Source organism: Streptopelia decaocto, assembly GCF_964273445.1.
Source record: "Streptopelia decaocto genome assembly, chromosome: 1".
Taxonomy (NCBI): domain Eukaryota; kingdom Metazoa; phylum Chordata; class Aves; order Columbiformes; family Columbidae; genus Streptopelia; species Streptopelia decaocto.
In genome coordinates this window covers 48,639,741-48,662,012 of record NC_138663.1, presented here as the reverse complement: position 1 = coordinate 48,662,012, position 22,272 = coordinate 48,639,741, and the positions used below count along the sequence as shown (strand labels likewise).

Genomic DNA, 22,272 nt, shown 5'->3' with positions numbered 1-22,272 from the left:
AGTCTCCAGGGTTCAGATTAAGTGGTGGCGGTGGTGGTGGTGGGGAGTAGTTAGTCAGCATTATGTAAGACACCAAAATTTTTAAGTCAGACTACCAAAACGTTATGGTGGTCTCTCTTTGGCTGGAGAGTTACATCTGTTTTCCCAGATTTTCACTCTTACCCTTTACTCCATCTATGTATGTTACAATCACCAGCTCTCAAGTTCAGGGAGAGGCATTTTTTTTTCAGAGTTTTCACATTTCGTTTCCAGGTGCCCTGCTGTTAATTCTGCCTGCCCGAACCACCAGGTCAAGTGTGCCTCCTTTTTGTTACCTTAATACTGCTTTCCACACAAATATGCTCACCTCCAACCTCTGCAGCTATGTGGTGCTCACCTAGCCCTAGCTGAATCAGGTGTCCATTGTATGTCCAACCCACCTGAGCCACCAATGCTGCTACTCAGCACATTATTTCTGCTAAACCATCAGTGTAAGACCCTGCTGCTCCATGGCCTTCTGCAAGCCCATCAGCTCTGCATTTCTTGCTGTGTCCAGACCAGCAATAGCAGGTCCCATTCTTGTCTGTGCCTCAAATTCTGCCATCCCCAAATTCTGTTCCCCTGTTTCTGAGCCCATTAACCTCTCCCTCCGCTCCTTCTCCTCAGTCCTGCCTGCACCTCACTCCTGTTTGTAAACCCTCTGTATCTGCTTAATGCACTTTTGGTTCTCTTTCTTCCAAGGCTACTTACTATTCTACAAGGTAGGCTGAAAGCCACAGCAGGTTCATCTCTTCCTCTTAGGCTGGTGTCTTTTCATTTGCTCTCAGGAGTGGAGAGGTGCCAGAGCTCCCTGACCTGCTCAGTATTTCCTCAAAACTTCATCACCTCTCCTGGGCTTCTGACTAAAAATCCACAATGGACTGCTGAAACCTGAAAGGAAGGATGCCATCCTTACAGGATATGGTCTGTTTTCAGCTGAAAAACCCTGTCATTTTTAATAATTTTTCTGAGTCGGTAAATGCCGCTTACTGCAAAAGAAATGCATTAACAACATTCAGACATTGTAGTGCTACATTAAATTAAAATCCCAATATGTGGCTAATAGCAAGATGTGAAAAACTGCCTAAAGCAGGGCACAAACTTAAGCTCATTAAGGAGCTACAAGAAACTTTTAATTTTGAATTTGGAATAATTTTCATAATCATAGATATACTATGGATCAGAACTGAAAGCTGATAATGAGAACATGTACTTCGGTGGCACAAGAGTTCAAAATGAAACATGTCATGAAGAAGTATGCAGCTAAGTAGCATAAATTCTGGCAGAAAATTCTTCCAGGAGATGACAGGACTTAAAAAAAGGTCTTAAACCAGATTGACACAAGACAATACATTAATTATTTGGCAGTGCATAATATCTTTATTTAGAACAATAAAGTATATGTATATAATGTAAATTCCAAATTTGAACTGGTATAAAAAAGGATCAGGGAAAACATCTATCTGTAAGAGGACACATATATACATACACATCACATTTTATAAACTTTGTTGATTCCCTTCAGTCAGAATGTAACTATGCAAGACTGTGCTGACATTTACACTGAAATAAATGAATTTTCCCATGATACAACCAGCAAACGTCTGTGTCTCTATCACTAAAGAGTCTGAAGTTTTCGCGTTCCATCAATTTGATAACATAATAGCAACATGCCACCATTACTGTAGATCTGCATTTAATAGACAGTTGAATCAGATTCCTGAACTAAAGAATGTTGGATAATTGTTAAATGTAAATCTAATTCAAAATATCTGTATTTTATATATACGGTTAGCTTTTCAATTTAAAAGTTGTATTGTGTGTACTGGATAGTTTTAGCATATTACAAAGAGAGAGCAACAGAGAAAACAGCTGGTGAAGATCAGAATCTAAAAAAATGTGCTGGTTGTACACATACTCCATAGTATAGCACATTTTATAACCTTACTTATAAAATGACCTTGTGATAAAATAAGTACCATCAATTTATTCAAGTAAACACACATCTAAAGTAGCACATTGAGTTACTCAGTATATTACTACCTGCTTTTTATTCTCACAAGGCCACTATTAATTGCATGCAAAGTTCAACTACTCCAAAGGAAACATAAAAATCTTAGTTTCTCACAAAACCACAGATATTTGAAAACCAAATTTGGTTGACTTTCATACAAAACAATAAAACACTTGCTTTGGCCCTATTTCATTTTAAGAGAAAGACCATTCATTTTCTAGCTGTGTTAATGCATGGGTTGTTGTCTACCCAAAAAGAAGACTGAAAAAATGATTAAACAGCTTACAACTGGATAAAGAAGCAATTAAGAGACTATTCTTTCCACCAATGCTTCTACTGAACAGTAACTTATTCTATTTCCATCAATTTCAAAGCTGTCTCACAAGTCAGTAGTCTTCCAAAATTTCACTACATCTGAAGTAAGTGCCTCCTCAGTGGGTAGACAAACCAGGCACAGAAATTTTCAAATAATTTCACTATCACATTTTCAAGTGTCATGTGATCCACTGTATCCATGAATGTCTAGAAGTGTCCTGCTGTTTTGCAAAAGAACTAAGAACACCCAATGTTTCATTCAGATCTCCCAAAAGGGGGTACAGAGAACAGGAAAACCATGAGCTTCAACAACAGTTCTGCTACTCCATGTGTCATACTACTTTGGTATATAATAAAAGAACAATGTTTGTGATGTGCGGTTGGAAGGTTCATGCACAAATTTTCTTTCTGTTGTTATGTAGCCTTAAATTTGCCTTGCTTTATGGAAAGGATTAAAATATCTGACATTATTTGGAAGTGACTTAGCTACTATTTTAAGATGTTACTCTGGGAAGGTGAACATTTTGCAGCAGTCTATGTGGGTTTAATGTATGTTTCAATTTACAACTGATATTTTCTTTAGTATTGAACAGGAGGCTAAGAAGCCTAAAGCATTGTGCATTTTAAATATCAAAGTATAATTTGGGGCACACCAATGTGCAACATAATTGTGTATTTGATTTTCTGGAAAAAATGCATTGAACAAAGAGCATAAATAAATACATGATTTTTTGTTTAACTGAATTTAAGAAAAATACTGTAAAACCTCAAACTTGCTTTGAGAACATATTGTATAGCAACATGAAGTATTTAAGATTTTTGTAAAATGCATAAGGATAATTGTTTCCATTTACTGTGGATACTTTTCCTCTCTGCCAAAAGCAATATGCAGTTATTCTCTGCATTACCAATAAGGTGAAAGTTTCCCACCAATTAGGTCATGCTGACATTTCTTTCAGAGTAACTCTTAATCAAGTTTGAAACACGAGGTCTGAGGGCCTTGTAGGTAAAGAACTACACAGTGTCAAATGAGACTGTGTTGCAGATGTAGAATTCTGTTGCTTGATTTTTACAGAGCTAAAATTTGCAATGCACTTGCTTTTAGAAGTGACAAGCAAACTTATTTCTCACTAAGTGTTGAATGCTTCGGCATCTTCTGAATAAAAATGAAAGCCTAATTCTCACATTAAGATTCTTTTGATTTACTGTAAGAGAGGTTCCTCAGATGATGCAAACCCCAAAGCTCTGTTAACATTAATGGAACTATGCTAATTTATATCAGCTGACAAGGACTTGAGGATCATTTTCTGACATGCAGAAAGTACAAAAAAGCCTTAGTATAAATAAAAAGTAGTCCCACATGATCAAATCCTTGTATCAGTGAATTAATGAGAAGTTTTGACATTGATCTCAGTAGGGTCAAAATTCCACATAGAGTGGCTACATGCACGCATAAGCTATGGCATGAAACATAGTAAGGTTTTGAGGTTTTTTTCTTTTTGATAAGTATGAAAGATGGATCAGTTTTACCAATAATACACACACACACACACGCACACACACACATGTATATATTATATATATGTCATGTTCTTTTTATGCATGGTTCTCAGAAAATTCAGCAAATGATTAAAATATTAAAATTTGTACAAAAATTCTTAAAAATTAAGTAACAATATACTTTAAAGACAACTCAAACTTTATGCAAAACATTAAAAGGATAGTGTGTGTGGGGTTTTTTGTTTGTTTTTGTTGGCTTGTTTTGTTTTTGTTTTTGTTTTTGTTTTTGTTTTTGTTTTTGTTTTACATTTTCAAGTCACTTAAATGAAAACTCTTGCTGACCTGGTCAGTTTGATCACAGATGACAGTCTGTCATCTAAAGTGAGCCACCTTTACTTTCTGAAGTACAAACCCCTAATACAGATAAACAATTCACACCCATTATCTGGAAAAATCCAGGAAGAAAAGATGCACAACTACACCTTTAACTTTTACTACAGTATTTTTAAGATTTACTTGAAAATACATCCTGTACAGATTCCATGGATGCTGTAATAGCAATAGATGCAGAAGACAAGTGGGAAATAAATCCTTTCTCTTTTGGTTCAAGAGAATTAACTGTAAGAGTGTAGAGGCCAGGATATTAAAGCTTACTAATCATTAAAAACACAATGCAAACATTAATTACAGCTGATGTAAGTAAAAGCTAAATACACTCTCAGGATCTTTCAGGCTTTCTGTGCTATACATTTAAAGACAAGATATCAATGGCATGCCTCTTCAGCATTCAAAATGCATTTCGTAGATTTGTCTTTATTCTGATGTTTGAACGCAATTCAGACTCTTTACTTTCCCTTGGCATGGCTAGAAATTTCACCAGTGTACACACACCCAGCAGTTACTCTTAATGCTTCTAAGCTCCATGAGGTACATCCACCTCCTGTTTCCTTTGTCTTCATCCAGTATTTGCTTCTCCTGAACAGAGACCACCAATGCTGATGAACTCTTGAGTTTTTCTGGGGTGGGCCACCAGCCACCTAGCACCCAAGAGAGATCACATGTTGCTGTACACATGATCCTCACCAGGTATAAATGCAGCTCCTTGTAAGTAAAAGGCTAGAACATGGGTCCATGGTATGACTTTGCTTTGAAGTTTTATATACAATAATGAAGAGTATGTTATCTGTATCCATTTCTGTGTTTTCTGTCAGTTCAGAGAACTCCATGTGAAGACATCAAGGTAAGGCAGAGGACACAGAACTTAAATTAAGGATGCAAAGGTATTTATGACTTCCAATGATTACACATATTTGGAGGCATTTGAAAGATGCATTTTGTTCAGGACAAGTGCTTTGTTTGCCAGAGTCAGCTGTGAGTATTAACGCAATTAAAAAGTCCCCAAATGCCATACAAGGTAGATATTCACAAAAGATACAGTCCTGCTAAATGCATACTCTTCTTGTCGTTGTTCAATTCAGTGTTGGTTTCACAGTAACAAACACAAATTCTCCTCATTTCTATATCATGTCTATGGAGTCATGGGCAGCAACAACAGATGCAGACTCAGTCTGTCACTCCAGAAGGAATACGAATGTGCTTTAAGCTGCTTCATTTATGAAGCGAACACGGAACTGTTACCTGCCTGAAGAGAAAAATAGAAATCATAATTTTGCTGGTTAGTTTTGCTCTCTGTATTACTAAATAGTTAAGCTTTTCAAAGAGATACAACATAGACATTTTTTCTTATAATTTTGGAAACAGATAAATTCAATGACACTTGCATAAACATTCCCTTATTCTGAAAGAAAAATGATTGACACAGTTGCCTGCAAAAGCTCCTTGATGCCATCTATGGTGTTGAAACAACTCTCATGATTTTACGGAACTGTTATGTTTGTGCATGTTGGTAACTGCAAACTCAGGCAGAAAACTTCCCTTTGAAATCATCTGGATGAGCCAATACCAAACCGAGTTTACATCTTTGGGAAAATCAAATGGCTTGTCCAATGCAGTGATGATTTCCCTTCTCGGTGAGTAAAGTTTTAGAACAAAGCAGTTAAGGAGACTGGAAATCTCTCCAGTTGTAGCTAACTTGATCACAGCAAACACTCTGGAATACACACCTGAGCAACCGCTATAGGATGAACTGCAGAACCTGTATTGCCTGTTCTTTTCACTCCTGATATGAGCAAATAATTCATCACTGCCTGAGTTTTCTCGACCCATGTGAGAAATGCTGTAGGTTAAGTGCAGCACTAGTGCAGTAAGAAGCCCCTTGCCAGACACCTGCACTGTCTTGTGGAGGACAGCTGGGATCAAGAAAACTCATTCGCATTTGCTGCTCACTCTTACCTGCTAAAGCAGGAATCGTGGATCTGATAAGGCTACAGAGACTGCAAACTATGCTGAGTAAACAACAACCAATATAAGCTCAGCTCTACTTGGCCTGTTCTCCTACATTCACCTGCTAGTTTAAGGATTGTGTTTTTTAGGTCATGCTGCTTTGAAACAGCTGTAGGACAAGAGCTGAAGACTTCTCCATGTCAGCTCTCAGGTCAAAAAGGAGAAGCAGTAGCTGTCCTTGATTTTGGAATTCCACCATATTTAATTTTGTAACATTTGGGTTAAAAGTAAAATCCCTAAATTAATGATACAGGATTAATTACATTAGCAGCTAAAGATAGATCTTAGGTGCAAATGAAGCCTACAGAGAACAAGTGTTTGTGGGTTTTTTTTGTTGTTGTGTTTTTTTTTGTTGTTGTTTTTTTGTTTGTTTGTTTGTTTGTTTTGTTTGGGTTTTGTGGTGTTTGTTTTTTGTTTTGTTTTGGTTTTTTGTTTGTTTTTTATTTGGCTTTGTTTTGTTTTCTTTCCTCAAAATGGACTCCAAATCACTTTATCTTTCAGCAGACTAAAGTTATTAAGTCTATAGTAATACTCTCAACTGTAACAACTTACCAGTACACGAAACAGTAACAGTGTTGAGGGAGAAAAAGCAACAGCTACACTTGTAGATGTTCTTTTTCTTTTTGCTGCAACACGCTGAAAAAAAAAAAACCAAACAACAAACATACTTGTTACTGCAATGCTAGTGTTTCAAGGAAATAGAATGGAAGGCTTTATAAGTTTTTTACAATAAAAACATTTACACATAATAAAAGGGAAGCCCAAGTCTTAGAGCTTATGGTTCCTAATAGGTCTTCTTTGTTATAGATGAATATTCCAAATGTCTCAAGGAGGAGGGAGAAAAAAACACACACCACATATTTAAGAAGACATCTGATGGAGAACGTAACCTGCTTAAATTTCTTATTAAGGCCATCTCCTGCATTTAACTAATTGTTCTATTTCCTCTTTCCTCTTTTCCTCCTATAAAAGAATATTTTATATTTACAATGAAGATGTATGTTCCATTTCAGAAGTTTTAATATTTGGGAGGACGAAGTGCAGGATGAGTTATTTCTAGCAACTAACATAGTTGGTGAATACACAGTCTTCTATTCTATGTATTGTACATGAACGAAATTTGTTTTAAGAATGTATTATTCTAGAAAGTTTAAACACTGAAAATTTCGGCACCTGTGACCAAAACTGCTAGATCAGAACCTTGCCTATTCCTGCCTTCAGCAGTGGCAGCACCAGGCATACACACAGTATGAGATGTGTCCTTCTACCAGCTCCATCAGATCTTTCCCTTAATCCCTCATAGTTAAAATTTCAATAAACAGCCTGAAATATGCAGTTAAATAATACTCTCAAAATCCTTTAGCATGAACTTAAATTATCCCTAAGTCATTTTCTGAATTTCACAGACTTCTTTAACCAAGTCTTCTTCAAGCAACTTTGAATGACGGTTGTTATTTTTAAGGTATACTTGATTGACTGAATTAGACAGATATTTTTTCTGCTTAAAAATCAGGTAAAGCAGTGTTTAAGTATGAACAAACATGTGAATCACTTGAGGATGACATTATGAAGTTGTTAGGATTTGAATGAGTTCTCATTAACTTTCTATGGACATTAAAAAAATGCAGAAAACACAGATGTTTATATACACATACCCTGGAGAACGTAAAAAAGTGAAAGAACACAAAAAATGTTAATTTAAAAAATATTTGAAAGGATTTAGAAGCATTACCAAGAAGACACTGTTTCTCATTTATTTATATAATAAATAGCTTTATACCACACAGCAAACAACAAAATTCACTTTTTTTGTTACTTCCCCTATAGGTCTCAGCAATCCTTTCTTGCAAGGACAGATAAACTAATGTCCTGTTAATAAATTTTTGTATACAGAAATCTCCTCCATATCAATTTTTGTATTTAAACTAGGAGCTCCTTTAAAGGAACCACCTTAAGTACACATTTTGCCTCTAAAGAAAGACCTTCTGTTTGGCTTTTTTTTTTGTTTGTCCTAGAGCTAGAGAGAAGCCTTCAGGAAGTAGTTCTCAAAGATAAACTTACATTTATATATAGGTGTTTAAAGTAAAACAATGTACCTTATCTCATTTTCCTCTTGACAGTCATGACATTGTGTAGTTTCATCACTTTCTGGTCTGGATTTGGGATGTATTTTCTAGGAAGAAAATGCATTATATATTCTACAGCTTTCTTTAACCAGTTGTATGTTTCAGTTTGCTTCAAATTTTCAAAGTCATCTTGCAAAATGTAGGTCAAATCTAGTCCTCTAACATACATCTGCTGTTGGTAGAACTTTACTAAAAAAAGTCTTTGTATTGTAGGCAGGGGAACAAGGGGCAAAAGCAAAAGAATCCTCTTCTCAAGATATAATAGAAGAACTGGGAAATCATGGGAATCCCATGTTTTTAATTGTCAATTAGCTACCACGCTGATAAGATTTGCGTTTTGGTGGTGGAATTCAAGAATTAGACAACATAAATTTACATTTTCATGTCACACAGCTCAGTGAAGATAAAAAGAAACATCTCTCACTTTCAAATGCAGAATGATACTTCCCACCTCCCCATAGCTAAGAAATGTAGTATCACTATGTAAACAATCAAATGTAATACTTCTTACCTTCCAGTATACGGCTCCCAAAATAAAGCCAATAAGAAGAGACAGCAATGATGTCAGTGCTATGCTGATCCCTTGCAGGCTGGAGCCGCTAATGAAGCCAACTGCCTCTTCTGCAATTACAGATGTTCTTGTCAGGGAAGACAGATTTATAGCAGAAAACTATCTTCAGGGCAACAGTATTAGCAAGACCACTTTTATGCACGACCTACATAACAGCATCTTAAATAGCAGAACAGATACTTCAAAGTGTTGAGTACATGAGGTTCAAATTCATAAAAAATCTCACAGGAAATTTTTGACCACAAAGATACTCCTCCCATTTCTGAAATGGTTATGTTGAATAGTTCCAACGCTAGTACACTTTATCATTTGTAGAGCATTTTCTCTTTCCCATACTTTAAAGTTTTGGGTTTATCAATTTTTAAGGTCTTATTTTGTAAGACAAACTACTTATTTGAAAGAGGATATACCTGTCACTTTGTGCATTTGCTTAAGTTCCATAAGACACATCCCACTGACTGCAGGTAGACACTTTGCCTTGCCACCAATGAACAATCAACATGAGACCTCTTGAGGAAGGTTAATTTAACAAAATAAGCCTGACTTCACTCCTAATGTGTGCCTGGAAAGATCCCATTGCCTTCAGTAAGATCCAACCCTTGTACCTGGAAGTCTAGCTGTGTATTATTTTGTTGTAATCATTTCTTGACAGTTTTTTATATTTTATATGGGAGAACCCAAATCCTAATCTTTTATGTACACTAGCAATTCCATCCCCCTCACAGAGAGCTGTATGCATGCTGAGACTGAATGTGGCCCTTCAGTTACTTAATCAAGAGCAGGATGTGAAAAGTCCTACAGAGTCTCCCCAGGATCCGCCTTCTGAAATGCAAAGCCAGCCACAGGAGACTGCCAGTTCAGACACCATCCAGCCAGTCTTAGTTCATTTCAAGATTTGGTGTCTCCGGCTCAAATGGTGAGTGTCTTGTCAGATTACAGGAAAAGAACCAAACTGTAAGAACCGGAATAGTATCAGTGATTAGATACAGAAATTAAAATGGACTGACAGCACTGGGGGTTTGTGTGACTCATGCAAACAGCAAATGTCTAAGCATGTATGGCATGATATACTGAGTCAAGCAATGTGCATTTAGTATATTATTGAACAGTCTCTAAGAAAACACTTTAGTTTATAAAGGAGCATTCTCTTAATTAACTAGCAACTCATTTTCAACTCTCTGAGATTTTCTGGTTGTCATTTTGTAAGCTTTCACACAAATGTTCTTTTTATCTCTGAAATTCAGCTGTGTTTTCTGGAGGCATGGTAGACAGAACTAAAAAGTAAAAAAATAAAAAGTCTGTATCTTACATACTCATATACTACATGTATCTCTGTCTCTCATACACTGTTTACAAATTCTAGGTTCTGAATCTAGGGGCTTGAATTTTACTTACATCCAGCAGACCTGGCACACTAAAGGAAAACACTGGTCAAGCAGAACCAATGCTAGCTTACCATGAAAAAGATCTGTCTACAGAGGAGAAGGAAAAAATAGCAGACAAAGTTCTACAGAGGTGAAGATCAGCTGAAAAAGAGAGGCTACTGATTAGTCTGCCTCTGTCTGCTCGGACATTAAAACCAAGAACAGAAATTAACTGGAGAGGTGTATCTTTTCTCAAACTGTCTGTCCCAGATTAGGCATAGAGGAGGTTTGCTTGCAGAACTGACCTTCAAAAAATCTGGACAAACTCAAGTGGGGTAGAGCCAGCCTGAACATCTCAAAAAAAAAATAAAAAATCATCCTGTCATTAATTTATCTGAATTGTAGTTTCAGCATATTTGCAGAAGAAATTTCTATATTGCTCTTGTCAAGAAAAATGCAACACTGATTTGCCTAATACCATTAGCAATTCTTTTCAGCGAGAGACCATTGAGTTATACAACTGAATTATAAGAATTCTATGGGGATGGTAATATTTTCTGGATTCTGCCCTGCAAACTTCAGAAAAAATAGAGAAGTGAAACAAAAATCAAAGGAAAAACTCTTCAAGTCATATAGAGCATAATTCATTTAATATGGTAGAGTGTATGACCTCAAAAATCCTCTGCCTACTCTGAAATGCTGAGCATGCCATGGCAAGCATGCTGATTTTTACATGAATTTCTAGAGAAATACTCTGTATGCAGGGCAGACAGTGATAGTTTAGCACCTTCATTTTTACCATTATTTTTCACGAACTTTAGAGAATGTCAGGTAACAGAAAAGCTCCCTTTGCAATGAGATATGTAAAAGTGGAAAAATCTGATTTCTGAGAAAATATCACCAGTGCAGATGCTTTCTTCACCATCAATAGAATACCGAAAGGAATTCATAATTATCTGTCCCTGTGGGACCTGCTACCTAGGACAGAGCCTAAATACAGTTAAATTGTGACATCCTCCCCAGCCTACCTTTTAAAAATGGCAACAGATATTTTTCACAACTTGATACTGAACCAATTAACTTGAAGGTTAAGTAACCCATAACTACCTTAAAAAGCAAACAAATACAGATTATCTAATTCCACTTTCAAGTTCAGAAAAAAAAAGTATCTTGAAAGATCTGGAGAGAATGAAATGAGTCATGGCTATTTTCTTCATGTGCCTTTTATTTATAGTAACATCTAAAACAGAACAGGTTGGAGAATTTTCAGTCTGAAGAAACTCCCAAGGACCTGTGTCCTAATGAAGAAGAGGGAGATAAGGAAAGCAAGCTGGTTGCCAGTAGGCTTTTATTGCTGCCATAGATATCTTCTCCTCTGTTAGAAACTTTAGAGCTCCACACAGAAAGACTCCCACTCCCAGCAGTTGTAAAGGCCGAGCAGGAGAAGGAGTAGGAGGAACCAGGTGTATCAGTAACTTTGTGAACTCCCTGGGCAATGCCAGAGGAACTGCTGGTTGTGCAGTTAGTGTGTTATTCACTTAAAATAGACTCTATCCAGCAAGGTGAGAAAGGGGTGTGGAAGCAGGCCAGCACCTCTCAGAGCTCTCGCCCTGCACCTTCTGGAATAAACCCTTAGGAAGTAAGCTTATCTGATGTACATTTACGTATTGTCTTCATGAACGTTGGGATATTAAACTGTGAACAAAATATATTTACATTAAAAGTCACTCAGCTACACAATGAAGTTATTGAGCTGCTCTCCACCTTGAGCCATGTGTGTAGTTTTAGCAACCAGTTATGATTCAAAGCGCTGGCTCAATTTTTTTGCCATCTATGTCTCAAAGGAATTTTCACTTTACCTCTGTTCAGCTCCAACACAATTACCACAAGATCTTATCTATAAAAATGCAGAGCAGCTCTCACCTGTTCATTAGGGTTTTCCATTAACTATAAAGTTGGAACAAAGGCACAGAAGTTAACACCAATTGCATTAAGCCATGGGTTAACATTTTCAAATTGTTGTGCAATTACTGAATAAAACTGTGATATTCTTTGTTTAATCATAAAAGTAGACCTTCTGCCTGAAAACAGTTACAGAGATCTCTGTGTTTACATGTTCTTTGAGCTGTTAAATACTGGAAAATCAAACTAAATTATTGTGAGGAGATTATAGGCAAAAATGGAAGAAAGCAACACTGATTTTTTCAAGAAAATATAAATAATACCATGGTAGTAAATTGAGTGAGTTGTGGGGAAAAAAAAAATAAAGACTAGTTTTTATTGTTTGGTTCGGGCACTGAAAAGAACAGATCAGAACTCAAGACTACTTATACTGACACCTGTTCTTTTCATAGGAACCATCTAATCTGGATTCCCCAGACTATGCATGGTTTAATGATTCAAAGAAATGTCAATGAGACCGCGTCTTAAACAGTTAATTGGAATTTAAGTTGGACTACAGTCATGTAACACAAAGAGAAGAAAACAAACTAACCTCAATAAATTGAGGGGGTAATGGTGTTTGAGAATTCTATGGGAGAAAAGATGGAGTGGGAACATGCCACAGATCTACATTCAATATTACAAGGATGAAAACAGTACTATTGCCATTCAGAAAAAATTAGAAGGGGATAATAGTTTCATTTTACTCTTAGTTGGGGTGAGACTTGTGGTGTAGACTTAGTCAAGGTTCTACTCTATTATAGTAGTTTAATTTTATTGTTGTGTCATAACAATGAAGTCATGAAATGGGACTCTCAACAGAAAGCAATAACACACAGAAAACATAATTCAGCTAATTTATATACAATTTCTATGATCATTATTTCACAAATGATTTTATTAGGTGATGCACTTAAGGTTTGTCTAAATTGAATTTAGAGTTAAGAGCAGTTCAAAGAATCTGCCTACACAGACTTTATTAATGGATTCAAAATTTATTGTTAATCTGAGGTGTTCTTTTGCAAACAGTGAATGCTCCTAAATGGTCTAGAAACCATTAACTTTAAACAGGTCAATTTAAAACTGTTTAAAATTAAAGAGGGTCATTTAAATAAAATATTACAGTAGTCATGTCTGGAGATGCTTTTTTCAGCATCTTTTTCCCCTCTTCTCCAAATGTTTTCCTTTTTGAAATTTGAATCTAATGGTGCTGTTCTGAGAACAATACTGAAGCCACTAGACAGAGTCTTCTGTGCTAGGGAGTCTTCACAGAAGAAGTAATAAGGGTTATTCATTGTTGTTCCTTTCAAGAAGCTAGATATTAACTAAAAAAAAAAAAAGAAAATACATTCAGCAATAAACAGTCAAGATAAAACTAAAATTTGAACTGAAGACCATTTCCAGCAAATAAGACAGGGACAGCAACAAAGATACCACAGGTCCCTCCCTGCAAAAAAAAGTCCAAACAAATAACTCAACTGTAACCAGTCAGAATCCAAAGTCCAAGTTAATGTAATTTAATCTGATTAGGAGTTCAAACTGTCCCAAGCCCCAGACATGCACTCCTCATGTCATTTCTACATAAGACTGTTAGCTGATATCCAATTTTCCAATAAATTGCTTAAGAGAATGATAATCAGTTAAAACACACCTGTACAGCATATGGCCAGCCAAGCAATTTATTTGACTTACTGCATTATTTTAATTAGGGTTTTTTCCTACTGGATTATCAGTTCCAGTTATAAAATAAGATTAATAAACCTGCTTCTGTACTCCCCTCCACAGTACAAACATGAATGCCACACTCCTCTGAGCTGCCCAGCATCCCTCCTGTTACTGCTCTGGGTCAAACCCCTTTTATCTGAACTGTTCCTGCAATCTATTTGCCTGTCTTTTGGCTCCTTGATGCATTCCCATTGCTTCAGGCTGCAGCTGAATATTCTTCCTCTAGCAGCAACAGCAAAAATTATCACATGTTCAGACCCGAAAGAGACAGGTATGTGTTTTTTAGCCCCCTCCTGGTTCCTCATAATTGGCCCTGAGCTCCTCAGGTTATTTGCAGCCAGGCTCTGTGACCTCTTGGTGAGGAATTTATGACAGTGACCCTTTTGTTTTCTAGAGAGGCAGGCTGGAGCTAAGAGTTGAAGGTGGTTTTTGTTCCAGCCTTCTACTCAGAGGGTTCTGGGGAATGATGGCTTAAGACCTTCTCCTAATTAGAAAGCAATCAGGAAGAGCTTCAAACCTGACAGCAACTGTGAGCCAACTAAGAGGCAGCACGCATAGTGACAAAACCCCACAGAATAACTAGATTACATATTCCCAAGAGAAGTAGCATGAGAAGAAACCCAGTCTTAGTAGTATCTGTCCCAACATCAGGAGCTGCCATTGTTCCCACCAGACTACATCAAGGCTGCCTCCTTGCCCATGTTTTCTTGAGCACAAGGAGTACCAGCCACATGCTTCATCATCACACATATAGATAACATTGATACTTGTGAAGTGAAAGGGGAAAATTGTAAGAGAGATACACATTGTCATCCTGATGCATCCGGGAAACAGGAACAAAGGAAACAACAACGTGGTTAAGCTTTAACCAAGAACTTCTAAGGAAAATCCCCTTCTTTTTATTCACATGAAAGCCTCCAGAGAATATTCACCTTGTTAGACATGATGTCACTACAAGCTCTTGAAACTCCATTCTTTCTTTTCACCTCTGATTCCTATACACCTTCTGACCTCATAATGGGTAATGCTGAAACTCTTACAGCAACAACTCCAGGCTCTCTTATCTGTCAGTGACCAGTCATGTAATACACCGAGCATGACAGATGGAGGAACATGGAGATGGCCAGAGAGAAGCTTACAGCCTGCCAAAAGTGTGGTGACTTTACCCTTGACCTCACCCAAAAGCACACTGACTGTGGAGTTGGCCCTACTGTGACAACAGCAAGCAATCATGGGGAGTGTCTTCAGGTTTGGTGTCAAGCTTGGCATTGACAATACTCTCAAAATGTACAGGCAACCTCTTTCTTCATGTCAATACTCTGGGCCTGATTCAGGACAGCTACTCTGGTCATTTGGAGCAACTTCCTTTTCTCAGAATGACAATGAGGTGTCTGCAACAGCGAAGTTTGCTGAGGGCATATGACTAGTGAGACCTCATGACAGCCAAAACAAAGAGACCTGCCCTCTCTGAGATATAGAGAGCTGTCACATCATTGTAACTCGATAGCATCTCTAAATTTTGATTAGATAAGTTCATTGCATTTCAATATGACAGCTGAGAAACACATGGTACACCATCAGGCATGAGTAACTTTCCATTAATTTGCACAATTAATGACACTCTTTTCCTCTGAGCTCTCACAACAACCAGCTACCAGAGCATAATGGAGACACATATATTAATTCAATCACTTGTACTTACTGTTACTGCTAGTGTTACTGCCAATGCTGTCATTCCTAAGGGAGCTGGCAGCAACAGGAGGAAACAAAAATGTATTTGTGACAGCGACTCTGGAATCTAAATGGAAAATGAGTGTGTCAGCATTATGTAACTTAAAATACAGTTCTCTCTATATAAGATGACGGGCTATAGGGTTACTCTAATGTGGCTATAGGGCTGTTTTAAAAATCTGGCTACAGGGCTGTTTATAGAGCAGATTAAACCAAAAAAGACAGTCTTACTATGAGGCAGATGTGTCTACACACTGAGCTGCTGTTGAATAGCTATTTTGGAAAAACAATTGCTTTAAACAAGTTCTTAGGCTATGGCACTGATCTAATTCTAGTTACTACTGGTGTAACTGCGCAACTGGATATGTTGCCCTAATTAAAAATCTAATAGCTCTCACTAGAGAGACTAAAAGAGAATACAAAACCACCAATTACTGGAGGGATGAGAATGAACTGCAGGAGCCTGACTTGAGCTTGTTAAATTTTTTAAATGAAGTAAACATGATTCTCTTCAGGAGGGGTGGGATGAATACAGAGCTGACTTGAGTCTGCTGCAATTTACAACTTTTTCTAGCTTCCTGTCCTTTCAGTAGTGCAATCTAAGGCTCCTTTACTGCCTTATAAAAATTAAATAAAGCATTAATAGAAGATAAGAAGAACAATGTAAAAAGATGATCCAGGATATATTTGGGATGAAAAGAAACAGGGCAGAGTATAGTGGGGTTATTTGGATTATATTAATAAATGATGTCACTAGGAACGATGGCACTAGTTTTACTGCCAGATAGAACTTGACTTAGAACAGAAATACAAGCTTTGGCATTAGTAATAATTTTAACTGGCAGTAACAACAAGACATGGAAGTACAGCATTAGATCCTTAGCATCTCTGAAATCAAAGACATATCACCCATTTATATCTACTTAGATTCTATTCCCCAAAATCAGAGCCATCTTACCATTCTCTGGTGTTTCTACTGTTGAAGGCAGAATGCAGTCATTCTTATCCAGCGTATCTGCAAACTCTTTGTAGACCTCAATGGTACTATTAAAGTGCCTAAAAAAATCCTCAGGAATGAAACGACCTTCTTCATAAAGGTGACCATTTTCTTTTACAAAATCCTAGGGTAGAATATAGAATTCAGCTTGAAAGAAGGCTAAGAGAGCTGCTCATTTCAGCACCTCAACAGATGACAAAAATATCCAAAGGTCACACAAAATAGTTTAAATTTTTAAGCTGCAGAAGACCAAACTTTCTGTATGCAATCTCCATAAAACATACAAGCCCTCTAATCTAAGGACTTCAAATTAGATTTGTAAATAGAAATAATTTATTAATCGAGTGTTTTAAATTCTGAAGGAATGAAAGGCAGTCTCCCATCCTACAATGAAAATGAGGAAACTCTTTTTTTTATTTCCCTCCTTAAAAAAATTACCTTGGTTTCACATTACTTTGCAATGTTCCACATGATCCTTTTAATCTGAACACAGGAACACAACACAATCAAAGCTATTGTCATAAGAGTACAGGGAACAGAATACAATAGCTGGGATATACTACTACACAGAAGCAGGCTGAGATTCCTGATAATGTACCTAAAAATATGAGCAGGACTATAAACAAGGAAGCCAAATCACTCTGAGGTCTAACAGACAAGCGTGTTATGCCAGACTAAACAACAAGATTGAGGTCCATGTTAAGATCATTGATGGTTATCTTCTTTTTTTCTTTTTACCTGACTCTGGCTTTCATAACAACTGTTTCTTTTGCTAGCAGGTTGAATTTGGCCTGGGGTTACTCTGTACTCCCATAAAGGACAGTGGTAAGAACACAGGTTAAATATGTACTAAGGAAAACTTCCTGGTTTTGACTCCAAAATTATTTTATGTTTAATGCTCAAAGTACTAGACCTGAGATCATTCTTCCCTGAGGAAATCAATAGCTAGTTGTTTCTCTGAATAACAGGATATTTACTTTTCATTCTACAGAATAAAATTCCTATTCCCAACCACATCCTAGCTGAGTGCTTTGAATCATCAGCACCAGAAAAAGAAAGAAAAAATACACTGAAGAAATTGAAATTGAAGGGTCGGGAACATCTAAATACTCTAAGCAATATAATGCCAATATATGACAAGATTACAAGGTTATGCCACTCTAAATGAGATTGACGGGTTTAGTCCATTTGATTAATTTTGGATGTTAAAAAAGTGCAATTACAACATCTAAGGACTTACTTAACAAAAATGAATGTATATGGAAGACGAAATCCTTGCCTTAGAGAACATGATGGTTTTTACCCATTTTGTTCAGTGGGACAAAACCTTCAACTACATGGCTTTTTTAAATTATTGATAGGTGATTAGAGCTGGGCAAGGGATTACAAAGTGTTTTGTTTTGTTTTTACCCATCATTTTCACACAGGAGAATCAGACATCTCTTGAGTGAGACTCCTGGAATCCTTCCAGCTGCTCTTGGCATCCAGAAACACATGGAAATGGGCTGATATCCTCTAGTCTTTGCTGTCTCTTTGTATAAAAAAGTTCATTTTACCATGGTGAAGCTTTCAGAGCTTTCAGATACATACTTAGAGCATATTAATAGCTTCAACCACATCATGTTTAAATTTACATTAAGATCACCAGCAAAATGAATAATTTAAGCTGGATGCACAAAGATTTCTGACAGTTTCAAACAGACCAGAATGAATAAACTGTTTTTAAAATGATGGTTACATTTTTGACTTCTTAAACAACTGTATACAGGTCATGGTATATACTGTAATTCCTTGTAAGTAATTTTCCTTTGAAACAGGAGACAATGATTAGCCAACATTAGCACAATGTAGTTGTTGCATTTCTAAACAGAGTAGGATTTCAGATGTACGGGAATAGAAGTGGGTACAAATTTGATGATTTTAAACTATTACTGAGCATTGTGCAACAGAAAGTTCAAATAAAAATATACAGCATAAAAGTAGAAAATTTGTACTAGAAGATTACCTTATTTTTATCAAAAGCTAGACATGCCATAAGATCATTAATTATCCTTGTGAGATTATTGATGATTGAATAGTTGCTTAAAACATCAGTCATATCTGAAATATCTGAAAACTTCTGGAGAAGATTATGTAGACTCCTTGAAAATTCAGGAACCATCAAATGCAACCAACAGTGATTAGGCTATCAGAAGATAAAAAGAGAAAGAGAGAGGTAGATTAAATATGAGACTTTTGCAAAAACTGGTTAAGCAATTCAATGAGCAAAAGTAGATCAGACTGTTCTTTCCAATTTAAATTATCTTGAAAGTTTAAATTAAAATTTGTCTTCTTTAGTGTGGCCAACTTTCTCTTCAGTCCTTTTGGTAAAATTTCTGTTCTCACTGATACTGACATATTTATGGTTGGCTGTTAAATACCATCCCTTCATTAAATTCTTAATGAATGCTAAACATCAGTCTGTTGAGAATTTGAGCCTTGGGACCTACTACTACAAACCCTCTTCCACGCTTTCATTAACTTTTTTTTTTTTTTTTTTTTTTTTTTTAATAATTACTGGTTAAACAATTAAGATTTTGGCCCAGCAACCCCTAAGTACTCTCAGTATCACTAAAACAGTTTCTAGTTGTTTCCAAGTGGATGGGCAGCATCCATTAAATCCATCCCTTCCACAGTAAATGTTTGGTTTCTAGACTTAATCTCATTTTACTCAATTTCTGCAACAAACCTGCATACAGATTCCTTATTCTAATAAGTTTATCTATTACTATTAATATCATCACTTGGCAACAAATTACTTTCTCAGTGACACAGGTGTTGTTCTGCCTTGATGTGTAAATGTTTTTGACACACACTTCACACTTTGGAAGACTAACAAGACTATTGGGCTTCCAGGCTTAGAGAACCAAATGTAAATACATTGTTCAGTTCCACCTGACTTTTCGCTTTCGTGTATAACTCTCTCACACACTGATAACAAGCGGCAAGTCAGTATTATCACCTGCTGTAATTATCTCAGCAATGACTTAAAAAAGAATAAAACAAAATATGAAATGGATGGCATTTGGCTTGATCCTGCTTCCCTTTTTTCCCTCAAGCACAACAACGGGAGGGGAGAAACGGAAGCAAATACATCAGAAAAAGCCTGTTGAAACATACTGTGTTCAAGCAGTATGAGTTGTGCCATGTCCCACAGCCCTCATGAGACAGATCACGCACTTTTCTCTGTTTTAATGTATGAAAGGGTACAGAATTTCTGTGCTTCCCTGAACTGCAAACCTGGAAACCCTTTTCCTCTGAGGTCTGGTGGGTGTGCATTCTCTTCTGACAGGGACTAGCAAAAGCTTGCAGGTTCTCCTAGTGAGCATTTGGCAATTCCAGCAGGGAATCTATTTTGTTGCTCCTGTGATTTAGCATGTGCGTGGGAGTGTCCTCTGACTGAACTGTTCTGACCTACAAAGCTGTATTTCATGAGAGCTTAAAGTTTTCTTTTCAGTAATATCAAGCTGTGCAATTGCTTGCTTTCTCAAAACCTACAAAACACAAGGATGAAACTGTTGAAATTGAGAAATGTGATGTTGTTTGAGGAGAAACTGAGCTTTAACTCTGTTTTGTTTTTTTTTTTTTTTTTGTAAAGTTTGACCAAGATTTAAATTTTAGGGCAACTGCAAACCTGACTTCCCTTATACTTCCAGGTAGTCCTCATTTAGCTTTTTCTTTCTGTGTCCATGTAAAAGTTTCAAGTTTATCTCCTCTTCCGAGTTCAGCCCCTCCTGCTGTCATCTTTGCCTTTTAACCTTAGGTTAAACTACACAGTTCACTCAATGCAAGACTACTTTTAAAGCCACTCAGATGCCTTGAGCTAGTGCATAATGCAACAACCCCTCTGTTTAATGGATTGGGTCAGTCTGTTCCTGTTACATGCACTACACTGGCTTCCCATCTGCTTTGCTTTCACCCTGCCTTTGTACCTTCAGTCACTGACATTTGAGACTTGCTACCTGGAGTACATTTCCTACTTTATGCACACACTGAAGATTTAGATCTATTGAAAAAAAATTGCAGAGCACTGTTTCACTCCTTTCCAAGCTGAACAAAGAGCATTTGCCTTAGGCAAAGCTGTGGGTTTCCCAGCTTTCAGGGACCTTGTAGAACCCAGAGCAAAACCTACAAATTCAGCCAGCCTTTGCTGTGGTATTCGTAACACAACCTGAAATCCCCAGAGAGGAATTTGGCAAAGTGGGATGTGAATACCACTGAATACTTCCTCCTGTGAAGGCATGTGGCCAAAAGCTGCACCTTCTATCACTATGACTGAGAGTGGTGTGTGAGCAAAAGGAATATGGAAATCCTGGCTCTAAACTTCCCTTTCTTGGCTGCACATCATAAACGTAAACTGGATCTAAGTTTCTAGACATGATGCAGCAAGATGACATGCCATTTAAACTATAGAAAAGAAACTGTGTACTGGCAGCCAAAAACAAACCACAGAGCAAGGCAGGAGTTAAGCAGTGAGAACGACCAAGTCTCATCGCTCAAGCAGTGTCCCTGGCTGCCTTCATCCACAGTGCCAGCCTTCCTGGGAGCATCGTGGAGGAGGGATCAGCCCCAATCCAGCCCAGCTCTTGCCCATCAGCTGCTGTGCTCAGCTATGGCTGTCCTCACATCCCGCACCAAAATCATGGAATTTCAAAATGCATGGCAACCAGGGGATGGTGCCAGCCAGTCTTACTTCCCTTTTCTCTGGATATTGGCTATTTTCTGAAATGGAATTTTTTCCATCAGTTTGAATTACATTATATAGGATCTAGTACCCAATTTCCATAACATTTGTTCTGCAAAGTTTTTCTATCTAAGGAAGCAAGTTTAAACTGGGTTTTCTAAAGTGCTCTAAGTTTTAGTAAAAGCCTTGAGCTTCCAACAAAACTCGTAAGAACACTGCCAGATCTGCCATAATACCTCGTAAATTCACAGCTCAGGGCCCTTCATTATCCCACAGCCTCCTTTTCCTCCAGTCATCTTCTTGTTATTTGGGACTCAGAGAATGTTGCTTCTGGCATCGTTCTCCAATATCAATAGGGAATATTGCTAGAATTGCTACGAAGTTGTAGGACAGGACGCATTTTCATATGCGTATCACACATAAATTGGATTTTCATAATGAAAACTTTGTACAAAACTATCTACCAAATTATTCCCAGCTACTGATGTATGTGTACAATGTTTCATTCTTAAGGCAGGCACAATATTGTTCAGTTTAACTGACTAACAAGTCCTTTTCTTACATTTTTCTTTCCTAAACAATATAGTACAGTACAACATTCAGCATAATTTCTTTCAGCTTGTTTCCCTCTCTCGTTTTTCTTGCAGTGTATGCAACAACTAAGAGAGCATTTTCAATGCATCGTTCTAAAAATATTTTTTAAATTAAAGAAAAACATAAAAATATTTAGTAGAATAAGCAATAAGATAACATGAATTTTTTTTTAATACAAAATGTTATAAAATTTTAAAGAGGGCAGATGATGCTTATTTGAAAATATCACTATGTATTAAGCATGTTTGAA

The 22,272-nt window shown here is 36.9% G+C and overlaps 1 protein-coding gene across 4 annotated transcripts in view; it reads right to left on the bottom strand.

The window, feature by feature from the left end:
• Nucleotides 1–1,381: 1,381 nt before the first annotated feature.
• The window catches only part of KITLG (KIT ligand), a 58,568-nt gene continuing 37,677 nt past the window's right edge, over nucleotides 1,382–22,272 (bottom strand). Inside the window, exons 4-10 of one of the 4 annotated variants that reach the window (XM_082064838.1) lie at nucleotides 18,711–18,890; nucleotides 16,667–16,829; nucleotides 15,680–15,775; nucleotides 8,888–8,997; nucleotides 8,347–8,423; nucleotides 6,803–6,886; nucleotides 1,382–5,489 (exon numbers count right to left, since the gene is read on the bottom strand). In XM_082064838.1, the coding sequence (XP_081920964.1) occupies nucleotides 6,847–6,886; nucleotides 8,347–8,423; nucleotides 8,888–8,997; nucleotides 15,680–15,775; nucleotides 16,667–16,829; nucleotides 18,711–18,890 (666 nt within the window). In that variant the 3' untranslated portion in view covers nucleotides 1,382–5,489; nucleotides 6,803–6,846. Of the gene's footprint in view, nucleotides 5,490–6,802; nucleotides 6,887–8,346; nucleotides 8,424–8,887; nucleotides 8,998–9,715; nucleotides 9,900–15,679; nucleotides 15,776–16,666; nucleotides 16,830–18,710; nucleotides 18,891–22,272 lie in introns of those variants that run through there. The other 3 variants (XM_082064839.1, XR_014185340.1, XR_014185341.1) reach the window with 3 other exon arrangements.